General features: G+C 32.8%; 1 protein-coding gene across 2 annotated transcripts in view; it reads left to right on the forward strand.

Moving 5' to 3' along the window:
- The window catches only part of LOC106460158 (PAS domain-containing serine/threonine-protein kinase-like), an 88,148-nt gene that overhangs the window by 28,049 nt on the left and 32,565 nt on the right, over positions 1-27,534 (forward strand). For both annotated transcript variants that reach the window (XM_022386809.1, XM_022386808.1), the window contains exons 4-12: positions 1,378-1,542; positions 5,983-6,123; positions 14,021-14,164; positions 14,658-14,775; positions 16,991-17,145; positions 20,439-20,605; positions 21,184-21,956; positions 22,686-22,870; positions 26,643-26,825. In XM_022386809.1, coding sequence (XP_022242517.1) covers positions 1,378-1,542; positions 5,983-6,123; positions 14,021-14,164; positions 14,658-14,775; positions 16,991-17,145; positions 20,439-20,605; positions 21,184-21,956; positions 22,686-22,870; positions 26,643-26,825 — 2,031 coding nt within the window. The remainder of the gene's footprint in view (positions 1-1,377; positions 1,543-5,982; positions 6,124-14,020; positions 14,165-14,657; positions 14,776-16,990; positions 17,146-20,438; positions 20,606-21,183; positions 21,957-22,685; positions 22,871-26,642; positions 26,826-27,534) is intronic.

Here is a 27,534-nt window from a genome sequence, read left to right on the forward strand (position 1 = left end):
GAGAATAGCTATATGTGTGTGTAAGCGGAGGTAAGTACCAATTGGAAATATATTTTCAGTGGAGGAAACTTCTAAGGCTTAAATCTATTGCCCTTAATATTTAAGATTCTATTTCCAATCTTTCTAGCCTATCACTTAGATGATGTATAAGAAGACTTTCCAAACCTCTATCAATTTTGAACACCTGAATCAAGTCCTCTCCCTAATTTTTCAGTGCTTCAGAGAAAATAAGTTCAAAACTCTGAGCTTTTGGTCCTTATTGAAATGACTTAAAAACCTTTCCAAATTTCTACATTTGGCCCATTCATTAAGACTGCTAAAGCCCTTTTAGATAAGAGAAACATTTTCAGCCAAATCAGATCATTCCAAAATTTTAATATCAATGCTAATTCAGAGATATTATTAATCAAGATGCTATCCAAGTCATTAACATAAAAAATAATGAACAAAAATTCCCATTATACCCATCTATCATTGTTATTTGTTTTCTACTACTACTAAACGTTTTTGTTCACCACTTTTCCAATCCCATAATTATTCAACTTACTGATTAATCACTTGTGAAGCACAATAGCAAAGAATTGCCCAAAGTAAATATGTACAGTGTAGACTGATAACTCTCATCCAAAAAGATAGAGGCTCTAACTATCAAAAATCTTCAGGAAATTAGTAAGACAAGAAAATGCTTTAAATTTTATAGCCATATTGAGAATCAATGATTAAATGCTGTCTTTCTAAAAGCTTTCATAAATTTCTAGAAGCTAGAATTTCCCAGAGCTACTAAAGTAGGTCTGGAAAACTCTAGACCCTTTCTTTGTAAAGATAATAATTGAACTGTCAATTTTCCAATAATCAGGAATTTCTATAATTTCTATAATTTTTATAGATATCCTAAGAATAAAAATGTTTCTAATCTTTTAACTTTTAAAGTGTATTATTTTGATAGTAAATACACTTGTTATATATTATATATTATATAACAAGTGTAAATTATTCAAATGTATATGTAAATTATTCTGATGGTTAGAAAATAAGTAAATCCTTTTAATAATGTCAAAAAGATCATGAAGCAAAATTGTAACAATTATTAAATAAGAATTTTGTATTGCGGTTTAGAAAGTAATTAATTTGTCTAATTTTTATTACCTTTACCTATCAGATTCTTTGGAATCAACTATTACTGGACTGTTAGGCTTGTTTTTATTTCATTTTTTCCTTTTCAGAATTGACCAGGGAATTTCATAGACAGATTATTTTTTGAGGAAGAAACAAACGTTTTCTCTTATGTTTTACTATTACATTTTAAGGGAGGAATTTAATATATCTCAACTTATTTTCATTAATATATGTTCCTAATTATGTTTGCTATTTTTTCAGATTCTTGTTGCAAACAAAATGGCTTGTCAGTTGTTTGGTGTTAATGGTTCAGAACTGCATGGCAAGAAATTGTGTGATTTTTTCTCAAAGAGAAAAGGCCAGTATATTCTGACTGAAACTGAATTAGAATCTAATGGAGAGTTGGTTGTGATATCTGGAAAAATAGTAAGTAATTAATGTTATGTTTTTCTTCTACTGTCTAATGCTTACACATTTTTAGTTTCAAGATAATACCACACTTCTCCACACAGTTAAGCTATCTTCCCCATGCTTCTGCCTTTTCCCTGTTCACTTGGCTCATTGTCGTTGGGAATTGGTTCAACTTCCTTCTACTTTTCTACAAGATCTTTGACTAGACCCATTTCTTTGCCCTGACGTTTTTTGGGGTATTTCTGATTATATTGAATCATGGGCAGAGGCTGCCTATCATCTATCCTTGCTTTCATCTTTAATTTCTACACTTTCCCAAACCCAATCCTCCATATCTGTACCTTGACCTTGTCCCTCTGTTCCATGTCTTTCATTCCCACTCTCTGACCTTCCTTTTCTACTTGATGTCAGACTTTTCAATGCCTACCAAGTTGAGTATGGTCCCATGTGGGCCTGTCTGTCACAGTTTGTACACCTGTGATCACACTTTTACATAGACAGAGGGATTACTCTACTTCTTACCAATGGGTTTTCTCTCCAGTTCTCTTCTCCTCCCCCTCTCAGCCCTCATCCTATTTCCTTTCCTCCTCCATCCAGTCCCATATATCTACATTGTCTTGAGGAGGAGGTGTTTTGTCAACCATTCCATTTGGGAGTTTATTTGGGAGTATTTTTCAACTTCTTTCTCAGCTGTGCTCAGCTTTCTCCCAATCATCTTGCAAGTTATGGAAGTACTAGTCATCAGGATTTGCATTACGGCTACTGCTTGAGAGGTTTTATCGCTTTTAGGGACTTCACTGGAATTGCTTATCCCCTTGGGTCTTACACATATGTACTTTCTCCAATGGTCCCTACAAAATCAGTGGAACCACTCATGGGTACCTTTGACCTCAATAGTTACCTGTCCCCTCCCCTACTCAAGGATCTATATTGGTGGCTGGACTGATCCAATACCACCATTGATGTTCCATTACTTCCACCAAAACTGGATCTGCACCTTTCACTGATGCCCCTCTCTGGTTAGGGAGCATGTCTGAATGACAATTTCACATCAGTTACATGAAGCCAGGAGGAGTCCTTTTTCCATATCAATGCACTTGAACCTTTTGCAGGCCATTTGGCATGCTCCCATTTCTTACTCCTCCTTGTGGATCGTATCATTGTGATCCATTCTGGCATTTCCACATTTGTTTCCTATATCAACTGCCAAGAGAGTACCTGATCCTGTACCTTTTGCTTTCAAACCCTGGACCTTCTTTATTGGGCCAATCCTTGATGGGTTCATCTTAGTGCATGCCATGAACCAGGTTCTATAAACTTGGATGCAGACTGCCTGTCTCAGCCAGATCATTTTCTGCCCACAGAAAGGTCACTTCACCCTCAGGATTTCTGTTGGGTGTGCTTTCTCTTGGAGGCTACATATTGATATCTTGCTATCCTCCCTCTCAATTCCAAGCTTTCTCTCTTTTGGTCTCCTGTTCCTCATCCCTAGGCTCTGGCTGCTGATGTTTTCAGACAGGACTGGTCTCACCTTTCCTTTATACATACCCATTTCTCTGTCTTTTACCCTGGTTCTAGCCTTGATTCAAGACTTTCCTTGTTCCATCATATTAGTGGCACCCATCTAGCCAGCTCAACCTTGATTCCCTTTTTTACACTGGCTGACAACCCAACCTGTTCTTCCCCTGCTATTATATCCTATCTTTTGCTTCAACCTTGCACATCACTGTTCCATATGGGATCTTGTCCATCTTACTTCACGTTGGGATTTGTCTAATCCCTTGCCCATAGCACTGAACTCTCAAAATGTATAGCTTTTTTCTTTCTCATTCCTGTTGTCCATCCACTTTGTCCATCTACCAGCTTAAGTGGTATGTCTTTTGCAGTTGGTCCATCTTTCATCGGCTTTCTCCTGACTGTTTTACTGTCTGCCTTCTCACCTCTTTTCTTTGCCTGTCTGTTTGACTGTGGATTAACTGTCTCCACCATTGCTGGTTATCATGCAGCCTCCTTTCTCAATACTGCAGGTTGTTTTCCTCCCTAGTTCTCTCCACCTTGCTCCATTCCTTCCTTCTCCATAGACCCTTGTCCTGCTCCCATGCCTGACTGAGACCTCAGTGTCATTCTGTTCACTCTAACCCATGAACTTTTCAAGCTGTTTGCAACTTGCACATTATACCACATTCTCTCAAGACCTATTTCTTCTTACATTTCTCCTGTGATCACTGTTGTTTGGAGAGTTATGCTATCGATTCTTCCCATACCCTCCTCCATTACTCTTATATTCTTCTTTATTCTGACCAGTTCTTCCTCCCCAAGACTTGGCCTCTCAAGCAGTTGATCATTCTTTCATTCCTATTTTCTTTCCTTCGATTTCTCACCTCTACAATCAGTCAAACCCAGACAGACTATTGTGTCCTGTTCATGCCATTTGTTGTTACTTACCTCTTACCTCACACTTTCTAAGCTCCTGTTATTGACTCAATTCCCTGGGATTCCTCCAGGGACATTTCTTTTTTTACACTTACAGGTTGGGTCTGATTAATTTTGAGTTTAGTCTACTCCTCATTGGGGGTTGATGCTTGCAGACTGTTCCATATTCTTCCCATCAAATTCATCACCTCTCTCATTCCTCTACTTCTCATATCCAATGGTCGCTGGACAAGATCCTTCAGGCAGGCATGTAGACTATTACCTACACCTTTGTTACCCACTATCTTTACCATCTGACCATCTCATCTTCTGAAGGTTACTGCCTGCCTCCATTCACCATTTTATGGTCTACCCACTGTCTCTAGACTGGTGAGTACTTTTCCCTTTTCTTTTTTAGAGTATTCTATTATAGGATCCTGCCAGGTGGTGCCTCTCAGGGTATGCTTTTTTCCAGAAAATCTGCATTGAGCCAGAATAATGGAAAACATACATACCAATAATGCTTATTCCATGTATGCCTACTGGGAGTTGGGTGTTCCACAAGACCACTTGAGGTATCCTTGTGGTGTATGTATCTATCTGACTGCTGTCCAATCCAGACTGTACCTGTTTCATGGACTATCATGAAAAAATAGCCTGCACCAGGTTGTGTTCTGCCTACTTCCCTGGCTCCTGCTTGCAAGCTTTTCAAATAGGACTACTTGGTCACCTGTTACATTGTCTACAGTAAAAGATCTTTCTGGCTGAAGGATCGATGGGGATCCAGACATTTTCTCCAGATCTCCCCCTGCAAATTCCCTCCCCCTTTTTTCTTCTAGTTGAGCACAGGAGACCCTTGCCACTTACCAGTTCTTAGCCACTGGGTTGGAGATCATGGAGAATTCTCACTGATTGGGACCTAACCACTAGGCTAGAATAAGGGTTGCCAGTATGGTGGGAAAGTAAGGTGATGATGTAGTGTCAGTGTAGCACAGGTCATTCCTCATATAGCTATACCACATGCCACTTGTGCCTGTCTCCTCTGGCCTGTGTCTGTTGAGTTGAAGTGAGCACACTAAAAAACCATGCCCTCCTTCTGCAGCAGATGACTGTTCAGTTGAGTTGAGGTGTGCACACACCACATTACTCTCTATGGCATGGCTGTTGTGTTCTCCTCCTGCAACTGGTGTCAGTCCAATAAAGTCTGACAGTAGAGTTGGGGTTGAACACAAGGTATTGTCAGAACAAGCTCCAACCATGCTACACATATTGGCTCTCTGACCTCTTGTGTGCAAGTACTCGGATGGCCATGTTCTTATTCTGCCCATCAGTATTTGCTTATTTCTCCCTCATTCCCAGGCAAATAGTATATCTTGGAAGAGATAAGGTACAGTCTCCTATGGATGTACTCCTGCCAGTGGATGTCATACTCCATGGGCTTCCTTTGGATGCTTTCTGAAGGGATCTCATCTAGGTAAATATTTGCACTGATTTCTCCACTATATTCAGCTTGGGATTCTAGCTTAACTGTGTGAAGAGGTGTGGTATTGTCTAAGAAATTAACATTTTCCTTACCTGAAAATGTATTTATACATATTCCCTCCCCCCACACACATCCCCCCTACTTCTAGTGCACCTTTTGTTCCTTGCCTCATCAAAGTATGAAGATTCACAAGTGCAAATGTGTAGAGGAAGCTAGTGCACAAGGGGTTGTGTTGTCTTTCTATTGGTTGAGGGCTTTTGCTGCATAATGATGTCATTATGCAGTAGTGCAGTTTATGCAAATTCTCATGAGATTAGATGGGAGTTCACTAAATCTAGTGGCATCCAAATCTCTAAGGCAGATGCATGGGGTAGATAACTTAATTGTGTGAAAAGATGAGTATATGTATTTATATGTATATATATATATATATATCAGAAATACATTTTCAGGTAAGGAAAATGGTAACTTTCATTGACTTAATGGGAGATACAACTTCTATATTGGTTGTACACATGTGAACCTGAGCTTCTGTAGTCACAATCGTATTTCTGTTTTAGCTTGATTTGATTGATGCTGTGGGAGATACCACACCTGTATCTGTATGGGCACGTCAGTTACCAGAGGATGATGAGCCTCGTTGTGTTGTTGTAATGGAACCTGTTGAAAGAACAACAGCTTCTGTCACATTTACACCACAGGTAGGTTGAACATACAGCTATATCAAGCATTATATTTTAGTTTTTTTGTTGTGATAGTCAATGCTAGAAACTGGGTTCAATATTCATGGTGGGCAGAGCACAGATAGCCCATTGTGTAGCTTTGTGTTTAAACTACAAACAATTGTTGTAATAGTACACTGATAAATGACATGTATGTATTGAATTTTACAATTTTTCTTCAAGCATGGCTTTTGTTGAATATGTGGACTTTGGTATCCATAGCTCTCTGTTTATGTAATATTAGAATTATTTAGGTGTGTGTAAAAACCATCATATGTATGATATTATAAGCATAAATAAATACATAAACATAGAGAAAAAACATACACTATTAAAAAACTAATTCAAAACAGGCCAAAGTACTTACCTCTGAAATATGAACAGTGTTTTTTAGTTGGGTTATTCTGTTGATAGTCTGTTTTAGCATACATGGATTTCATGTGTCAGTATTGTCGGCCTATATTTATCTATGTATTCAGATGTTTAATTCTGTTTTGTGTACTGGTTTCCCTGGTTGATGTTGAGTTGCAAAAGCTCTACCCATTTCTCATGATGATGATTATAATAATAATAATAAAAGATCTTTTGCTTGGGTCGATTTATATTCATTGTCTAAAGAGCAGGATTCATCAGCTAATCATAACTCTGAAGAACCTTTCGCCAGTTTGATTTCTTTGTCTGTCAGGTATGTTCTATTTTAAATTGTGAGCTAATTGCTGTTATGTCTGAAGGTGTTAATGTCATGTTGGAGAGTTCAGTTCATGAATCTTTATGTTTTCCACATTCTGAATTTTGGATGAATGCTGATGCCTCTATAAAATAACTAAGTGTTACTAGCCTTTTAGCCTCTACCTAATATACTTAAGTTTTTGACCCTCAGTTAAATTGTGTGTGTGTGGAGTCATTTTGAGACTTCTTCAGAGTAATTATTAGCTACCAGTTACTCTCATTCTCTTGATTCTTATAGTTAAGTTCAAAATTTTACCTTGCAGTCTTCCTTAACTGTGGCTCCACTGGTGTATTTTTGTTTTATGTGGCTTTTATGTTCCTTTGACATATTTGCTCATCATGCTTTTCTACCAGGTACTTGCCTCCCTCCTCTCAACTTTCAGTGCATTAATCTCCCATTTTGGAGAAGCATGCCAGTAGCAGCAGATTAGGGTTTTAACATTTTGACTTACTTCTGGCAGTCATACCTTTCTAGACAATCAGCAAACTTACCTCACTCATCTACTTCTCAGTCAATGCCAACTACTTTGACTCATTCTTTTTAACCTTAAAGAGTGACTAAAAGTATTAGTGAGCAAGGTGTTTGTCTTCATAACCCATTCAATCATTGTTCTGGACAAATCTCTCAGCTGGACTGGTCGAGGATTGTCCCGGATCATTGATTAATCTGTGGGACCATTTGCTTTGAGATATTTGGGTTAAATTGATCCTTCAATCTGGTTCATCATGACTGCAATTCCCTAATCTGGATTATAGTTGGAAAGCTAAACTTATACATGTCCTCATGATGCAAGCACAATAAGTCACATGGAAGGATGGAGAGTAGTGAACTGTTGTGTCAAGGACATTTATCAGAAATTTAGTTATATCTTCATTGTAAGAATAAGAGCAACTCATCAAGGAAAGACCTTACATATTTGAGAGGTAAGTACCTGTTTTTAAATTAATTTGAATTCTAAAAATATTAAAAAACAAACAGACAATCTACATATTTTGACTGGGATGAGCCTGTCATTATCAGGATAATACAGTGCTACAATATCCACTATTTTGCCACTATTTATATAAATAAATGTATTACATTTACATAGGGCAGAGCTGCAGAAAAAATTATGTTGGAGAATGCAACTATTTTTCCCACTGTATTTCAACCTTATGTTGATGATAGGTATGTTTAAATTCTTAGTGATAATGCAACTAAAATATCCTTGGATCATGTGAATGGTATTAGTCCAACAATTCAGTTACCAGGTGAACAACAATAACATAAATTGTTTTCATTTTAGGATGTTATATTAACATACAAAGTTAAATAAGACAAAAGTGTTCACTTGTTTCCTCATTACTGTTTAAAATCATCATTACTCACAAAGAATAGGTGTTTTTAAGACTATGATATATATAGTTTTAAATGTTTGTTCTGACTAGGAGTAAGTAGATAAAGAATTAAATTATCTCAAATATTTTGTTTTAAATGGAAGGTTTACATAAAGTTTAATAAATAGTTTCTATAAGAGTATTTTAAAGAAATTTAAAAACAAAGAGGGAAATACAAGAAGTGGTGCAGAAAAGTGAAAACTCTCGCATTACTGTGTTTTCTTATGAATAACAACAAAACAGTGGATATTGTAACACTGTTATTCTGATGATGACTGACTAGTGCCAACTGAAACATGTTTGTATATATATAAATAAATAGCTATTCATGCTATAATATTATAGGTATGTGGATTTATAATCAAATTTAGCATAAGGTTCTTTGCATATGCTAAATATGAGCTAAGGAGAAAATGAACTGTGAGTATTCTACTTTTATTACTACATTTGTGGATTAGGCATATGTTGCATATTTTAAATTCTTCAGTTTAAAGCTGGTAATCTTCATTTGATACTCAACAGATGGAAACAACCTCAAGTATTTGTCTTCTTTAACCATTTTGGAATTTCATTAAATTGCCTTTCACATTTAAATCTGGTGATTTACATTTGACACTCAATGGATGGAAAGCATCTCAAGTATTTTGTATCTTCAACCAGTTCAGGATTTCATCAAATAACATTTCAAAGTAAATACTCTTCTTTTGGATTTAAATTGTAATAGTAATTGTGCCATTCAAAACATTATTAATGTTTCATGCAACAGTTAGATTACCTCAAGTTGACAAAATTATAAGAAATGCTTCTTATAAAGTACTTTTAAAGGTTACACAGAATAAATGACATTAAATATCCATAGTTGAAAAATGGCTCTACTGTCTTTACTTGGAAGCTAGTAGGTTTCTCTTATTACAACATTGAACAGAGTATAATTAGTTGGCATCAAGCTCAAAAAGGAAACTATATTTAACATAGGATTTTTCTCCTTTAACCAGAGGTGAAGATGTGTTTTTGGGTGGCAGAGCAAGAAACAAAAAATTACAGTAATTGTTTCTTGGAGGTGTTGCATACATTCTTGGAAAGTACAGAATCTGCTGTATCCAAATATACAGTCCTATGATGGAACTTATATCAGTTTGAAATTATGAGCAGTCAAAGAGACTTAGGGTTTCAGAGTGGCAGCACCATCTTACCAGCAACAGTCACACACACACACACACACACACACACACACACACACACTAATTGATTATCTCTTTTTTTTTTTATTCTCAAATCAAACTATGGGACCTTTCTTGTTTGAAGTGGGAGTCCTTAATCTTGATTTTCTGATCTGATGGAAGGCTACTACTGTCACTACTGTTTTTCTCAACGTCATATCTATTTTGTTAGTGTTGCCACACCATCTTTAGGCTTGATTGATGGATGTGCCTCAACAAAGGCTGTCAAAAAGTCCATCGTGATTGCATCCACAGTGGCTGAACAAGTTGAAAATTGAACATATTAGAAACTTGCACATGTAGGTAACAAAATGAATAATGGTGATGATGACATGCCAAAGAACATCAATGCTCCAGTCACGGTCAGTGGGGCTTGAAGCTATCTGCTGAAGATCTATTGGACTCTGGTCTTGAAAACAGATGCATCAAGGGTGAAGGAAAAGAAGGCTCAACAGACTCCTCAGTTACACAACAAGAAGTACCATCATTAACTATGGGGTTTCTGCTGATGATGTAGCCTGTCCTAACTTGGTCAGTTGTTGTCCAGTTTGGAAACTGTAAAGTGTAATAATAAAATCTTTAAATGCTACATCCCATGTAAGTTTCACTGGAATGAGATCCTGGATCTTCTACATGAAATTCCTGCCACCGAGGTTTCTCTGGTTGAGGGAGAGATATTAAATTATGTAGACTTAAGAGAAGTCTCGGGTGGTTCTTTTAAAGTCAAAGAATGTAAGCATGAGGACGACACATTTGTGAAAATTGATTCACCTAATATGGTGGAAATGTATGTGGATTTCAGTTAGCTCACACCCATGGAGAGGTTTTAGAGTTGGTCTTAAATTTTTCAGTTAGTGCTAATGTTAATCTAAACTTAAATGTTATTATGGAAATTGAATCACATTTACAAAACTAGATGGTTTTATTCAAGATATGTTAATGATGAATACGTGAAATGCACTTAGAACTAATTCAGGTAGTAGAATGAATCTGAACTTTGATGAATGTAGTTTTCAATGAACTGAAAGACAATAAGAATTTAATAATTATGAAATCAGGTAAAGGTAATAATGTTGTAGAGATGAATTTTGATCAGTATGAGAATGGGAGCAAATGATTTACTGAATGATGGCAGTTAGTAAAAACCATCAAATAAACCTAGTAATAAAGTGTTAGCACAAATTAAATAAACCTTAAAAATAAGTGAGATGTATACCAGCTGATATCAGAAGGAAATTGGTTCCTTTCTGCTTTTATTCTCTTAGATTGTATGTTTTGCTTAAATTGCATAACATGGCCTTTTTGTTACATAGTTTTATTGTCCAAAAATTAGTGGTAAACTATCTAAGCTTTTTCAAAAATATTTTGGGTGTTGCTTAGAAATCAATTAATATTTCGAATGGCAAAGATGTTTTAAGTAAAGAAATAGAAGGTGAAGTATTTATGAAATTCTATACAATGTATGTAAAATGTTTATATTGGACAAACAAAACTTTAGCCATCAAAATGAAAGAACATGGTATGTAGGCATACTACATGTTGCCTATTCCCTTATTTGATATAAAAAAAAAATTCAAAATTTCCATACATAATATAGAATGCTGGTCAAGGGAGTCAGTAAGTTCCTTAATTTTGCTCTAGTTACCAACTGAACCGTGCCATTCAAATAGGGTGTCACATGAACTTTCTCATGGGAAAGATTCCTGTAAAGTGGAGCATGCTATGGTTAAAGCATTCCCTGGTGGTAGTGGTGGTACTTTTTTTTTAGAAGAATTTTTGATATTTCCATTAATGTTTATAGTATACATTTTTCTAATATTAAGATAATAAAATATAAAAAGCAAGAAAATTATTAGTATGGAGATCTATTCATATAGACTTTAACTTAAGCACTTATAAAGAACAACATACTGCCACTACACATATTTATAATACTAAAGTTGTGTATACTGAATTCCAAATCATCTTATGACTATTTAAAGGAGAGATCATACTGAATTCTGTTTCTGCAGGATCTGCTGACTTCATTTTTACATATGAAATTATTAGATTTGGACAAATTGTATATCATGAACCTGCAACTCTGTGACACAGAGGCAGAAAGTGGGCTATGTGCTGTGGAAGAGTATTGAGCTGATGTATTGTTGAAATAAAAGTATGACACTATTTCAAATTTTCTAACAGTGTTTACTTATTACTCACTTCAAAAGAATGGTTATAAAAAAACTGTGCAGTGCTCACTGATCTCAGTAGAACACACTTTTAACCTACTGTAAAAGTTGTGTTATTGTATTTTTCAAATCCAACTCCAGTTTACTAATGTATCTATTTTCAAAAACTGGGTTACTAAGTAGAAACACAACCATACCTGAAAAGATGGTGTGCTGAATGTAGAATGATTTTTTAACAGCAGATAATGGACATGCAAAATATCTTTATATTAGCTGTACATTTACTTTTAACCAATGTTTCAAAATCCTTTGTGAGGTTATTTCTTGAGCCCTATACATGTATTATCTCATTGTTAGTCTACAATATGATAGGTATGAGCAAGAATGTATTTGGTCTGTATGTGTCTTGCAGGTTATCATTAGTATCATAAACTGGATGTTCAAAAATAACTAGATATGTTAATGAAGGTAAATAGTTACACCTAATGAACAAACTAGAGTCAAACAACAGAAAAATTGACAAATTTAATACAAATACATTAGTCTGATTTTGTGGATATTACAGGTATAAATAGTGCAATTGTGAGTACCTTATATTTGAGCAGCCTGCTAACTCATCTGTCACAGTATAGTACTCTAATAGGAGTAGATAGTACACTCCGTAAACCATGTTTAGAAATCTTGATGTAGAATGATGAAAAAAAAAACAATATTAAAATTTACCTAAATATAAGTGGGAATCATATAAGATGAACCAGTAGACAATTTATTGTTTGAACATAGGCTTGGAAATCTATCTCAAAATTACCATTGATTCACCTTATAAATCTATTTGAATCCAGGACCATGGACTCACACAGGTTCTGTGGGATTGATGTTCTTACCAGCTTTCCATCCAATTTGTGATAATAGAATGTTTTTTTCACAATAAAATATTTCCCGTCATCACAAGTATGATGTAAAAAAAAAAAATCGTGAAATTATTTGTAACATTATTCCTGTACATATATTCTAAATTATATTATTTACTTGTATCTGGAGATAAGAACTGCATACACAAAAGATCCATTTACATGTTCAACACTAAATTAAGATATTTTACCTCCTCACAGTTATCAGTCTAAGTCTAATTACAAATAGTTGCTCATTTTCTTTTTCTTTTAGTCACTAATTATAAGTTATGTTTTACACAGCATTTCTGCTGTTGATATTCTGCTATCTTCAGGGGAATCCTGATAAGGACTGTTCGTAATGGTAGAAGCTGGGATTCAAACCTGGATTTTCTTGTAAGAAAAGCAAATGTGCTATCATCTTGTCCAGTGTCTCACCCCATTGAAACTTGAATTGACTAACTGTATGGGTATTTTCAAGAAAGATATTTAGGTTTTGCTGACATCTGTCCTATGTTAGTTGAGTGTGTTATCAGTTAGTTGGTTGTAGAAGACACTTTTATTTTTATTGTGTGAATTTGAATAAGGTAAATCCAAAGTACACAATACTGCAAATGAGGAAGCCTTGAATGTTCCCTGTGATAATGGAGATGCTTATATAGAAAAAATTTAAGGACAGTAATAACAGGCTTCAAAATATTTCAACAAATTTGGAGCAATGCACTTATGCAAAAAGGTAAAGTCTGTGGTTGTGAAAGAGAAAACTACTGTCCAAAAAAGTATTGTGATGAAGCCATTCATGTCTTTTGATATCAGGAACAAGATTATAAAGAAAAACTTTATGCTAAGAGGGCTTGGAAGCTAAAAGTTTCAAAATTTTCAGCCATGCTTCAAAATTATGGCTGTTTTCATGAGAAAGGTGACTGAAGATACGGAATTCACAGCAACCTCATTTGACCCCATACCTTTCAAGTCCCCTGGTTTTATGCCCTTGGCTTGCTTAAATGAAGTCTTGGAGGTTTATATCCATTGATAATGAAGGTCTGTGAAAAATTTATGAAGATGTGTGTTCTAAGGTTTACTTTTCATCCTTCAAAGAAACTTGTTAGAGTGGAAATTGCAATGTTGGGCAATAGTAAATAACTATGGTCATCAAACTATAGAGATTAACTTAAAAATTAATAACACATTTATTTTTTTGTTTTGTCTCTATTGCCTTTCTTTTACTGCTTTAGTACATTAGTAAGTTTAAGTAACAACTAATTAAATGAAAATTTGTAAGTCTGAAACAAGCAATACGCATTTGGCTCCTGTACAATAACTTAATTAAATAAAATACAAAATAATTTAGATGCAGTGAAAAACATGGAAGTGATATAACTTTTGTTTTTGGCTAAGGACATATTTATTTACCTGTTTATTTAAGAACTAGAAAAATATTAATATCCGTTTGTGAATATATAATAATTTAATATTCTTGACTTTCTAGGGTGTGATTACAAACTGTGACTACAATTTTGCAACATTATGTGGTTATCTAAACCCCGCTGATGCAAAACACCATAATATTAGAGATATTATACCCTCTGTAGTGCTGCCACCTACTGATAGTTGTGGAAAAAAGATACCAAAAGTATGATTTTTTTTATTTGTATTGAAAGTTAATTAAGGTGTAGCTTGTATTGATTATATCCTACTCATAATTTTTTCTTGTTTCTTTCCTATGTATTATTAAGTCTCTAACTAGAATAATGAATTTTTCTCTTAAATAGCCAATTTATTTGTGCTTTTATAATAATATTTAGCATTTTATAGTAAAAATTTTAATATCTAAAATAAAATAAAAGTGAAATAGATTTTAGTTAAGGCATTGTGGGGAGGGATAGCTATAATCAGTGTTGCTAAAACAAGTAGAAGCAAGTGTATTCTTTAGTAATTTATCTGTATTTTTTACCAAAAGCTCTGCTACCTGTTCTTTAGATCTTTATTTAGCATGTTTAAACACTGGTATGTTATAAGTTATGCATTTTGTCTAACTTATAATGAAGTGTCACATTATCACATTGCTAGAAGCTAAATGTTCAGTTATACTAATTATAGTTTCTGTAATTATGTTATACTCATAGGACATACGAAAACAGCAAGCAACTGGTCGCACTCGAGATGGTGCTACATTCCCATTAAGTATCCTTATTGAGCCACTGTTAAATATAGACGCCATACAATCAGAAGAATTAACTTCAGGTATAACATAGTGGTAAAAATATAGTTTCTCATGAAATAGCCACAGATATAGCAACCACATAAATTTTCACAAAATAACTAGGCAGGAGTGTCACAATTAGTAGCAGTAATCTTGGGCAAGAACTAAACATGGTTTATTATTGCAGAACTATATGGTAACTTGAAACTTGCATTGCATTACTATCTTATTGAATGGTGCAATGTTTGCTGTACTGAATGCAAAACTATTTGGTAACAAGAATTTTCTCATTAAATTGTTATTTATCATTGTTTTTTTGTTTAACCTATATTCTGAATTTTTTAAGAGCTCTTATAGGATTTGTAGTTAAGGATTTTGAGAATACAACTGAAACTGAGAAGCAAGCTTAAACTAAATAGTAAGGAGATTTTTTACCGATTGGGAAAACCAATCAATAAAACAAATTTTGCACTCCCTTGTTATTTGTCATTTTGAATATTTTTGTTATACTGAATGACTTTTTATACTAGTTCAAGTTTTTGAAAATTCAATAATAATCAAGAAATAAGTTTAAAGTTTACTTAATAATGGGATATTTAGTCTATTGAATCAAATATGAAAGTATTTGACCAAAAGAAACTTCACAGTTATTTAGTGTATTGCTTTCTGTGGTTCTTAACATTTTCCAAACTATTAAATATTTACTCTGTATTTAATTACCAACAAGACTTTAGCGAATTAATATACAGATACATGTTAAGTCTCATGAATTGTCCATGAGATATTTTTACTTTTTCTCATGCCTCATGAATTTTTATGTGAACCTCACAAAGTTTTGTAGAAAAAGAAACTGAACAACTTTTTTCATGGTATTTATATAAAAAAGGATCTCTTGCAAGTCAGTGTATTCTGAATGACAATCAAAAACATCATACAACATAACATATATCTAGAAGTTCCCACTGAACAAAACAGGCAATATATATATTTATGGTTCAGTAACACAACTTGAACCAAACTGTGTATTTGACAGTTATACAAAACAGTTTTTATATCTTAGAACTTTCCAGACACATTTATTAAATTTCAACAATATTACATCCATTACACTTTTTGGTATTTTTTGAGAATATAACACATGCTTAATATAGTTGAGTTTAAAAAAGGATTGGAAATGTACTTCAGCAAAAATTCAAAGGATCATGAGACCTGAATATATATTGTAGTTTGCATATTTCACGTTTTGTAGAAGTACTATGTCTTGATTATGATTTTCGTTTTTCGTGCTGTTTTTTTTCTATTTTTATGGGAAAGCATAAATGTTGCTAATAGGCTTTTTTTAAATACTTTATTGTCTTTCATTCAATACATTTTTTTTTCCCCAATTTGTAAAATCTGTTGTTTGACTGACTATGTACAGTAATTTCTGTGATTTTAAAGCAAACAATATAAATTATAATAAACTTTAGATATAGTAAATTCTGTGGTTTTAAAGTAAACAATATAAATTATAACAAAATAACTATAGGTGATGATAATTTCTATGATGTACGGTAAATTGTAGATTCTAAGAGTTAACCTGAGTACACTAACTATTTGATTTTGAGCACTATGGATTTTAAACGACTTCTGTGATTTTAAAATAAACACTATAGGTTTTGAAGATTTAGCTTCAGCTACAGAATTTTTGTGATTTAAAAGTAAATATTTTAGATTTAAAATAATTAACTCCACTTCAAAAACTTGTTATTTTAAACTAAACTTCTGAAGTTCTGAACTAATAGTGCCAGGCACAGTAACTTTTATTATTTTAAAGTAATCACTGTATATTCTGACTTTGTACAAAATCTTCTGTGAATTAAAAAAAACAACAACACATTGTGACTTCTAAAGAACTATTCTCAGCTGCTGTAACTTCTATGATTTTTAAAGTAAATACAGTAGTTTCTGGGAATTTATTTTGGGATATGATAATATATGTAATTTTACACATTTGAATGAATTAACTTGTGTATTGATAACTTCGATATTTTGATCTATCCAATTAATATCTAAAATTTGAATCATTCACTTGAGTAGTACTTAAAGTATAATATATAAAAATATATGCTGTTTTTGAAAAATATTTGTATTTTAAACTACTAAGAATTTTCTTGCATATCAGATATTTAGTATTTAATGTTAATAATGCTGCTTTGGTAATTTGCATATAAAATATGTGAGGGCATCTGACACATCTAGGTTTTCTTCTTGCAGAAAATCACTCTGAAATTCAGTTTCTGGCTACTATTTGGGTATTTGCTAACATCAGTGGTATGATCACTGTTTTTCCTGATGGCACCATTCATAGCTGTAATGCAAATTTTTCACTGATGTTGTTTGGTTACAGTCAGAGTCAGCTTGTGGGAAAGGTAAATGTAGTATAGTATATAGTTTCATTAAGGGTATGTAATGAAAAATGTTCTGGTAAAGACAATTCAATATACAGTGTAGGGACGTGTTGAATACAATATGAATAATATGAAAGAGTAAAAAATGTAAACTTGGGAGAGTTAAACGTGATGTAGAAGAATAAGACATTGTATATATTGTTAGAGAGATGTAGATAGTATAACGTAAAGAGTAGGAAAAATAGATAGGGTTTAATATGCTGTTTGAGAGAGGTAGAGATAGTGTAATGTGCAATGTGGGAGAGATTTTAAACATGAATATTCTAGAGTAGGTGAAAATAACATTGTAAACTTTGGGAAATGTAAAGGTAGTGTGGGCAAAATCAAGCTACAGTGATATATACTTTAAGGTCTGAAGATGTTACAATTTACAGTCAGTCAGGAAGAGACGTTAAAATGCTGTTATATATAGTGTTCAGAATTTATATAAAATGTTCACTGTGGAAAACCATGGCTCCCAGTGGCTCAGCAGTAAGCCTGAGGGGTCAGGCCACTAAAACCTGAGTTCTAATACTCTTGGTGGGCACAGTGCAGATAGCCCATTGTGTAGCTTTATGCTTAAAAAACAAGTGGAAAACCATTAAAAGGTGATTTAACATTTAGCCTTGGACAGATAATCTGAAAAATTCAAGAATGGTACAGTTAGGTCTAGATCTCGGCTGTAGGTCAAGGTAGATACTGTATATTATTTGTCTTAAGTTGCCATTGTTGCATGGTGTGCAGTACGACAAGGGGCGTTATTGTGATCAAAGAGGTATAATCCTTCTCAAGATATTTCCATCAAGAAAGCAGTGAATTATTACCCAGAATGACACAATATAACAAGGCATTCATGTCTTTTTGACCTATTACAAGTGGAACAATTTTATACCAGATAAAAAATGCCCATATTATTTAGATTTGATGATGAGGAACCCACTTTTTAGAAAATAAAAGTTTGGAGATGGCTTGAATGGGTATTGAAGAAAACTATTATAAATGTACAACGTTTCAACAAGATTATGTCATCATCTGGTACAAGTAGCTTACATAGACACAGGAATATATATATATATATATATATACAGTATGGAACAAAGAGGTCACATGACCAGAGATTGGTTAACAGCTTAGTAAAGGTATCTCGGTACCCCGGGATATTAGTTTAAAGTGGGGCTGTTTTGTTCAATTAAGATAGTTTCCTCTATTTTGCACAGTTCAAAACTAAAATTGACGTGGGTTCTCACATCTAGAGTATAGCACGTTAATTACGGGCCATGATCTACTCGATATGATTTAAAAAAACGACTAAGTTTTCATCTATCTAGTTTAATGCCAAACTGGAAAATACAGTCAGTCTAATGATTACAAAACCCAACTAAATACTGTTAAATATCACAAGAAAGGGGTAAGTGCTAAAATAATAATGACCTGAATGTCACATTAGCCTTTGTATGTATTTTTACCACCCAGGGAGAACCACAGAATTTTGCCCATGAATCCAAATAAAAACATCAATATACTAAACAACCTTATAAGCACATTTTCAGCACTTTGCTCAACTGACTACATAGATGAAGGAATCAACTTTATATGTATTCCTTCATTTCCACCAACTATTGTCAAAAAATTTCCACACAACCATCAGAACAAAAAACCTCAAAACTCAACTCACAAACAAAATTGACACCAATAAATTAAACATCAATGCAACATTACACTGCAGTTTACCATTTGTCCCTGAAGTCAGTTCAATAATAATCAACACTTGGAGAAAATGTGCCATTAAACATAAAATATCTGATGACTTCAAATTCACTCAAAAACCTGGCTCTTAAATAATATCATCACTAAATATAAAATAATGTACAATAATTGTCCAGAATTCTACATTGGAGAAACCAGATTCACCAAACATATTTAAAAAACCCTCCCATGTTTACCATGATTGCAACTCAAAAAGCCACAGTATATCTATACAAAACACTGTAATTTTAAACAAAGAACCAAATATCAACAAATGCAAATTAATGCAAACTATGTTAATTGAACAAATCAACTCTACCCTAAACCAGCACCTTAGGGTAACAAGATACCTTTACTAAGTTGTTAAGCAATCTGAAGTCATGTAACCTCTTATATATATATATTCCTATGTCTATGTAAACTACTTATACCTGATGATGACATAATCTTGTGAAAACATTGTACATTTATAATAAAGCTTCCTTCATTACCCATTCAAGCCATTTCCAAATTTTTATACCCATATTGTGGTCTATTCCATTTACTCTTCATGGTTAGGATACAAAGTCATATCTAAAGCATTATCCATATTACCTTCAAAACACAGATTCCTCCAGATGAAACAAACAATTAGTAGTAGGATTCATAGCTCCACATGAATCCCCCAAATTTCAATGCTCATGGCACTATGAGAGGTACCTACTTGCATTTGCGACTGTGATAAGCAGCTCATGGGCTATGTTCCTAGCAACATATAGCTCCCTCCTCACTGTGAATCCGAGTTAAAACCCGAATAATGGAGTTAATACCAAATGTGTTTTTTTACCACAATATGTGGACCAAAGAATGGTTAATTTCAGGTGACTGGCTTTATATTCTACATTAGCATGTCCGGTGGTCTTCCACTCCTCAGTTCCAGTACCCACAATGGATTAGGGTATGGGTAGGCAGCTTGTCTTAAACACATAAGTCACCATTGCAACTCCCAATATCCATTCTACTTTGAAGTTATTTGAGCTATCATGTCATCTTAATTCCAGTTGGTTATCTGTGGAAACCGATGACCTTTATAAACCCTATCTAGAAATACACAGTAGTTTTCACATGCAAACTTATATGTGGATGTACCCATTTATAGCTGAAGGTGTGCTGTTCCAGTACTTCTAGGTACACAGTGTACAATGTGGGAAGAGGTAAAAGAGCGTAATGTGTAGTTTTGTTGAGTCTTTAAGGTATGGTAGTACATAATGTTGGGATATTATGAGATAGTATTTCTTTAAATTGACATAGTAGTAAAGATTAGATGTTATATTCCACACTTTCTATTTAGTTTCATTACCACATACTAAATATCAGCTTCTCAAAAGGTTTTTGCTGTTAATGATAGAGTTCCATAGAAAAATATACTTTTATGGATGATGCAAAGAAAGTTTTTGTTCTTAACATTGTTTCATAGTAAGTGTAACTCTAGCTACAAAATTTCTAAAACTTGCCTACAGATACAAGAAAAATCTTTTTTTCTTTTTCAGAATATATCAAATTTAATTCCAAGTTTTTATGATGATCTTGAGTTCTTGGACACAGACTCAATGCCCCTTCCTCCGTTAGATGATGATGATGACGATGATGATTCACATGTGGTTTGTCCATCAGATGGTCGTACAACAGCAGAGTCAATTGTCACTGATCCTCCGAGGTTACATTCTTAGACAAATTTTTGTGTTTGCTGGTTTGTCAATTAAGACAATGTACTTTAGAAGAACCAAAGAAATATTCTAAACCATTTTGATGAATAATGAGTCCTTTCTCAGCACATGAGGTTTCACTGTTTGTCAAAATGTTAATGTATACTTTCATCTTATAAATTTCAAGTGTATGGTCATAAAATCAATTTTTAAATTATAGATGCTGCTATGTTTATATTATTTTTCAGACTTCTTTAGGATATTGAACAGCACTAGGATGATGCAAAAAAGTATATTTAAATTTAAGATAAAACATGGAAAAAATTTTGTCTGTTGTATGTACAGACACGCACATACACAAATACCTAGATTATTACAAATCTAATTTTTAAAATATGTAGTACTTAAGTGTTTAATTTTTACAAGATGCAACTAGTAATCATATATATATGAAGAAAAGTTTTATTAGTAAAGAATTTTAACATTGATTATCTTTAATTATAAGTATATTTCTATTATCAGTTATTAGCTGAATGTGTGATCAGGGTTTTGTGTACCAACCTATGATTTACAAATATTTCTGTTTCAGACCAACAAATCCTGTTGGAAAACAGATAGACCTAATGCTTGAAGATATTGTTGGTTCTGTTCAAGGACTAGCATTAAGTAGACCAAAGCCTACATCCACCCCTGTTTTATCTCCAGAATCTTCAGTGACTGAGTCATTAACTTCATCGAGATCTACTGATGTTCATTCTTTTAATGGAAAACCTTCAGTATTTCTAGAGGAGAGTAATCATTGTATTTCAGCCCCTGTGAGTATGAATCCTGTAGATGATAAAAAACAACCCTGCAAAACCACTATGTCTTTACCAATAACAAACTTAGACTTTAATGAAGATATACTAGATAAACAAACTGCAGAGTTGGTGGTCACAAGGGATAATTCTCAAAGCACTGGAAGCAGTGAGAACACAAAATCTGCAAATCTGTGTACAGAAAACAGACAAGATGCATTTGGGTTCAGTAGTGAAGATATTGGCACAGGTTCCTCCACAAAACCTGAAAGTTCTGTTAATGGTTGGATTACAGAATTTGGTGACTATCAGATTAAACAATCAGAGAGTTTTCATTCCACATCCACAACAACAGCAAGTACTATTCACAGCTCTACGGAAAGTGCACCCACAGACTTTGTACACGTTAATACTGATGCAATGTCCACCAAGGGAAATGCTGCCTTGCCATTTGAACAACTTGCTAAAGAAGTTCTGTCTTGTCAGTTTAGTAATGAAACTGTTCTTAGCATTCCTGAAGGTAACTACTTTGGCATTGGAAGGCATCGAGATGGATCAGACTTAGGTAAGTTAGTGTTCATATACCTTCTTTTTATATCACAGACATTTAGTAAAATACCTAAAAACATACTTCACATTGATTATTAGATGACATGCTTAACATGTAATATACCAGAGAGTGCTACTATTCATCATAGAATTGTGCAGGTTTGAAATTGAATTTCCTGGTTGTATTACAAATTCTAGAATGAAAGGACATTTTTAAAATTTATTTGTGAACCCTTTTTCTTTAGCACAAATAAATATGACATCAGCCCAGTTTGGCTCCTTTCTCGTGTACAACACTGTTTGACTGTTGATACCACTTCTTTATAGAATTCTTAACTGATGGATCTTTTCCATAAACTCTGTGATATTGTTTTTGCACTAGAATAGGAGATTTCATGTCTGCTACTGCTATTTACAGAATACACATGACCTTCTCTTGAATTGTCACTATGGTTTTTAATGACATATTTGGTTACATACATGGTTACATTTCTTGTGGCAAAAAACTGCATACATGTGCTTTTCATCCACCACAAACTGTAAGTTCATAACTGTTATGATTTTGTTGTGGTTTAAGTTTGCAATATGTCACATAATTTCCAGACACCCTGTATATTAGCTTTAAATATTTCATTGTATATGATCAGAAATATGCTTTTACTTTATTATACAATAAATATGTCTATCAAATACATTTTAAAGTGTGTTTAAGTGCATTAAACCACTATAAATACAACTATTTCAGCAATTGTTTACCAGATTAAGAAGGTAGACTTAGATGACGGTCAGACCTTATACTGTTTGTGGGTGTCCCGTGATCCTGAAGAGGTTGGAGAGGGAGGAAGACAGTTCCATTCATTTAACCTGGCATCTAGTTTTAATAGCACACTTGGTGTAGGTCTTGATGCCTCAACTCAATCTCTTCAACAGGTACAGAGTTTAATATATAAGTGTTTTAATTTGAGAAAATTAAGTTAACAGAATTAGAGATGGAGGTTTTTGTATTTTAGTTTATTTTTCTTTATCTTTTAACAGTGCTTTTTACAACCTGCATATGCAAATATTACAACCTCTTCTGGTTGTTTTTAATTATTTGGCACATCATCTTACTTCATTAGTCAAAATCTTAAGTTTACATACTGGAAAAAAGATTAATACATTAAACTTTTGGTGTTTTAAAAATTCATTTAGAAACTTACTCAAGAAGTTCAGTATGACTATATTTGGGTGAGAAAGCACACACAAATAGTGTATGTCTGTATTATATATCAGTTCATAGTTGGTATGCTTGCAGATTGAATAATCATAAAAATCAGAACACTATGTCTTTAAGAATACTGCTTTAATTTGGCTAAGAAATAAGCAATGATGTGTCATTATAAGCTTCCATATGAAATGTAGTTTTAACTGGAAGAATTATGATGTTTTTTAAGTTAATTTTGTACTTTCTCTTGTTTTCTTTTTTAGTTGATAATTAAGCTATTACTTTACAATTTAAATCTTATTCCTCATCATATTAAATTTCCTATTAATTATTTAGGTCATTGACAAATGAAAACATTTACATAAGTAATTATTAAATTAATCTAGAAAGAACATACATCCAATAATTGTGTGTTTTAAATTTTATATAAATTAGATCAACTTATACAGACTTTTTCGAATAACCAATATAAAAAAATTAGTTAACTTACAGTTTTTATTCTTTGTCTTTATATTTTTGTTTAATTTTTGGGGAATAAATAGAGGTACTCTACTATTGTTTCATTTATATGTGAAATTTCTTATTAGTAGTTGAGCTTTGTGACCTTTACATGCTCACATACACACAACTTATTAGTTAAAAAATATCAAACCCTTATTAGTTTTAGAAAAACCATTAAAGGGTAATGGAATATTTATTTTGAAATAGAATAATTAATTATTGGAGGAAGTACAAAAAATACCAAACCTGTATTAGTTATTACAAAACCATTTAAGGGTAGTGGAATAGTTATCTTGAAACAGAATAATTAATTATTGGAAGAAGAACAAAAAGTGGTAAATCCTTATTAATTATTACAAAACCATATAAGAGTAATGGAATAGTTATTTTGAAATAGAATAATTATTGGAAAAAGTAAGTCTCATAATAATTTAGTGAAAAAAAAAACACTTAAAACTGAACCATTATGAGAAGAACAAAATGCAGTAGCCTATTTCAGTGTTATCTTAGTCTAATTATGAGCTTCAAAACATATAGAAGATAGTTTTGATCTTTAAGACACTGTTAATTAATCTATATTTTTGTGCAAAGAAAATTGATCTTTCACTGCTAGTGTAGATTTTTCCTTTATTTTCATGTTATAAATGAAATACTTGAACACGTGTTTTCTGAATTCAAGTAATTTTCTCTTAGTGGTGTGACATTTCCTAAAAGAGTAAGTTGGTAGGTCTGCTGTATAACAGGAGTTCAGCAAGATAAATTATGACATAATTCTGAATTCTACTGAAACTAAATGAGTCTGTCCTGAAAATTAAATGAACTGGACACAAAGTATGATGCACAGTGAAAACTTTATTTATTAGAATCACAAACATAATGTGTGTGTTTGTAAATACATACTTACTTGCACTAGATGCTTGACTGTTGCCTTTACTGGAGTTGTAAATGGATTAGACCAGCTCTACTCCCTCAAGACTTATTTTGAAACTGATTGATTCACCCATGGTGATGTTCCAGACTGTTTAAATCTCATGTTACTTAGTTGAATTGTTAACATCAGTCTTATCCACATGACTAGTCATTCCCAATCAAACATAAAAGAGGTTGTAACCTAGAGATATTACCTGATCTACCATGGGAGGACACAGCTGTCAACCTTTTTGCACAGGCTTTACAACTATATCTCCCACGTGTAGACCAGGTGTTACCTCCAAGGGAACGACAAAGAACAAAGGTAGTTAGAACAAAATCAATTTAACTTTCTTTACCATATGTTATGCAAATACCTAGAAATGATGGAAAAGTTTGAAAAAATTCAACATTAAAATAAGAAGGTAGGAAATGTTTTATTTTGAACAGAAATATTTATGATATTCTTTTGAGATGTCATGCAACTTAAAGAACTTTTGTAAAATTTAAACCAATCTTGTAGAGACATTATGCTGATGACAAATTAGGTATTTTGTAATTACAAAATCATGTTAATGTTTTTCTTATAGTTTTTAATGAAAAACATCAGATCATTAAATTCAGAGAGGAAGGTGAGCAAGAGTGTAAACTATTAATACAGTTTTGAAGTGGGTTTATTAAAATAAGAAGAGGTTTTGATTAATCAGGTTCAGTTACTTGTTATTAGTTTCAGTGCATTACATGAGAAGATATTCTATATTAAAAATGTTTTAAAATTGACTGAATTTGTTACTAGTTTTATTGATAAAATAGTCCTTGTTTGTGTGTCAGTTGTCATATTTCTGCTTGTTAGTTTACTGTTCTTTAAACTCCTGTAGTTTGAGTTTAACATATACAGAAAAATGTATTTGTATTTAAAGAATAGCTTTATTATCCCTTTTAACAGAAGTAAAATTACAAATTGTTTGATTCAACATTGCTGTTCATAGAAATGTACATATACTTTCATTGTTGGGACTTTGATGGAACCATCTCTAGAAAAGAATACACCCCACTGCAACTAGAGGAAAATTTTTAATATCTCACGAAATTTACCTGAGTAGGGTGTTCCAGGTGAATTTAATAATTAAAACCATGAGCCATTAAACTGAGAGTGAAGAGCCTTTTAAGAATTTATAATCTTGTAATAATTAATTTCATGGTAGTTTTAAATTATCTTAATCTTGTTTTTACTCTGTTCTTCTGAACTTGCTAGCCTGTACTATTTCATTTTCAATTTTGACTTAGTTCTAGTTTCTAGTTGCATAGCCTAACAACATACGAGCATATCCATGCTTGTAACTAGCTGATTAGTGTAGTTTCAAATAAAGTAAAGCTCAAGATAGAATATTGTACAATGAAGCTTTATATGTCTTTTGAAAAAAATACTTAAATTCCATTTAGTTGCAACAGATGCAGCTCTAAATTTCAGTTCTTACCTGTTCATGCATGGTTTGGAGTTTACTGTATATGTGATCTCTATATACTAAGGTTTATTACAAGACCTAAAGATGAATAAACTACGAACATTAATTAAGTCTAACTAGAAACTGCCACAAAGACACATTTTATATCAAAAAGAGCTAGAGTATAATGAAGAGAGTGTATAATGAAATAGATTATATTAGTACTATTTATGTTTAGCTACATGGTTTATGAATTTTGTATTAACTCTGTGAAAACAGAAAAATCATCTATGTAAAATAGGAATTCTAATATTTCTCTTTTGATCTTTTCAAATTCTTTAGTAAAGTTTTTGAATAAGTTGTTTGTTTCAATTGATAACTTTATATCAACTGTATATATAAATGAACAATAAACCAGTTCAAAATATAATATTTTGATTTGTGAAAATGAAAATATATTCAAGATTGTTTTTTCATAATTGTTCTGGACAATGTATATTGTAATACTGTCTTGAGTGAGAATATTTCTATACATTTTTGTTTATGATTAACCTTAAACAAATTCTGTGTGTAGTTGTTTGAATGTATATGATAAAACATTGTGCAGTGTTTTCTGCTAGTTCATGGTATAATGTTTTCTTAGCAATCCTTACTTGAAAAGAGTGTCAGTCAAAGCCTTAGTGTCAGTCAATCAGCAGCAGCAGAACCTCCAGACACTGAGTATGTTAAAGGAAGTTATGCTGACCATTATACCACTCTTCAACAAATTGGGAAGGGTGCTTTTGGTTGTGTAAAGATGGCTTTTCGGAACACTGATGGTGTTATAGTAAGTATTGATTTCAAGATTGTTGGAAACTAAACAAATTTGAACTGTATATATTCAGTTAAATCAAAATTAGTTGTTAGTAATTGACTCATTTTTTGCAAAATGTAACTTATTGATAAAGCAAAACATGAACATGATAATAGGAAGCATTTATTAAATGTTTCAGAATCATAATAATTCCATCATCTGTAATCTAGAGGTACAAAAAAATATTTGTAATTACAAGAGAGATATATACATAAGAAGTAAACAATATGAATATACAAATTATAACATGAGAAAATGAAAAATGTATCACAGATGAAATACTTAAATTAAAATAGGTTTTAATCAAGTGAAGAATGTGTATTACTTAGGGATGGAAGAATAATAATCTTTATTATAAGTTCAGTATCATGTATGGCTGTTAAGAGAATTTTAAAGGTGGAGAGAAAAATTGTATGTCCTGTTTCAGTATTGTGCTGATAGATAGCAGAAATGTGAGGGTTTGTAACCTTTCTCACAGTTTTTATAGATATGCCCATGTGTTCACATGCTTGTACTTTAAGGCGACATTTGGTTTCACCAATATAGGAGGCCTTACAGTCTCTGCACATGTATAAGTAGATGAGATGTGAACAATGAGCAGTCAGCAAATGATCTTTGTATTCGAAAAAGTGTTTTAGTCTGAAACTGGGTTTTATGATAACTTTCAGGGGATAGTAGGAGT

This window comes from Limulus polyphemus, unplaced genomic scaffold (genome assembly GCF_000517525.1).
Source record: "Limulus polyphemus unplaced genomic scaffold, Limulus_polyphemus-2.1.2 Scaffold720, whole genome shotgun sequence".
NCBI classification, from domain to species: domain Eukaryota; kingdom Metazoa; phylum Arthropoda; class Merostomata; order Xiphosura; family Limulidae; genus Limulus; species Limulus polyphemus.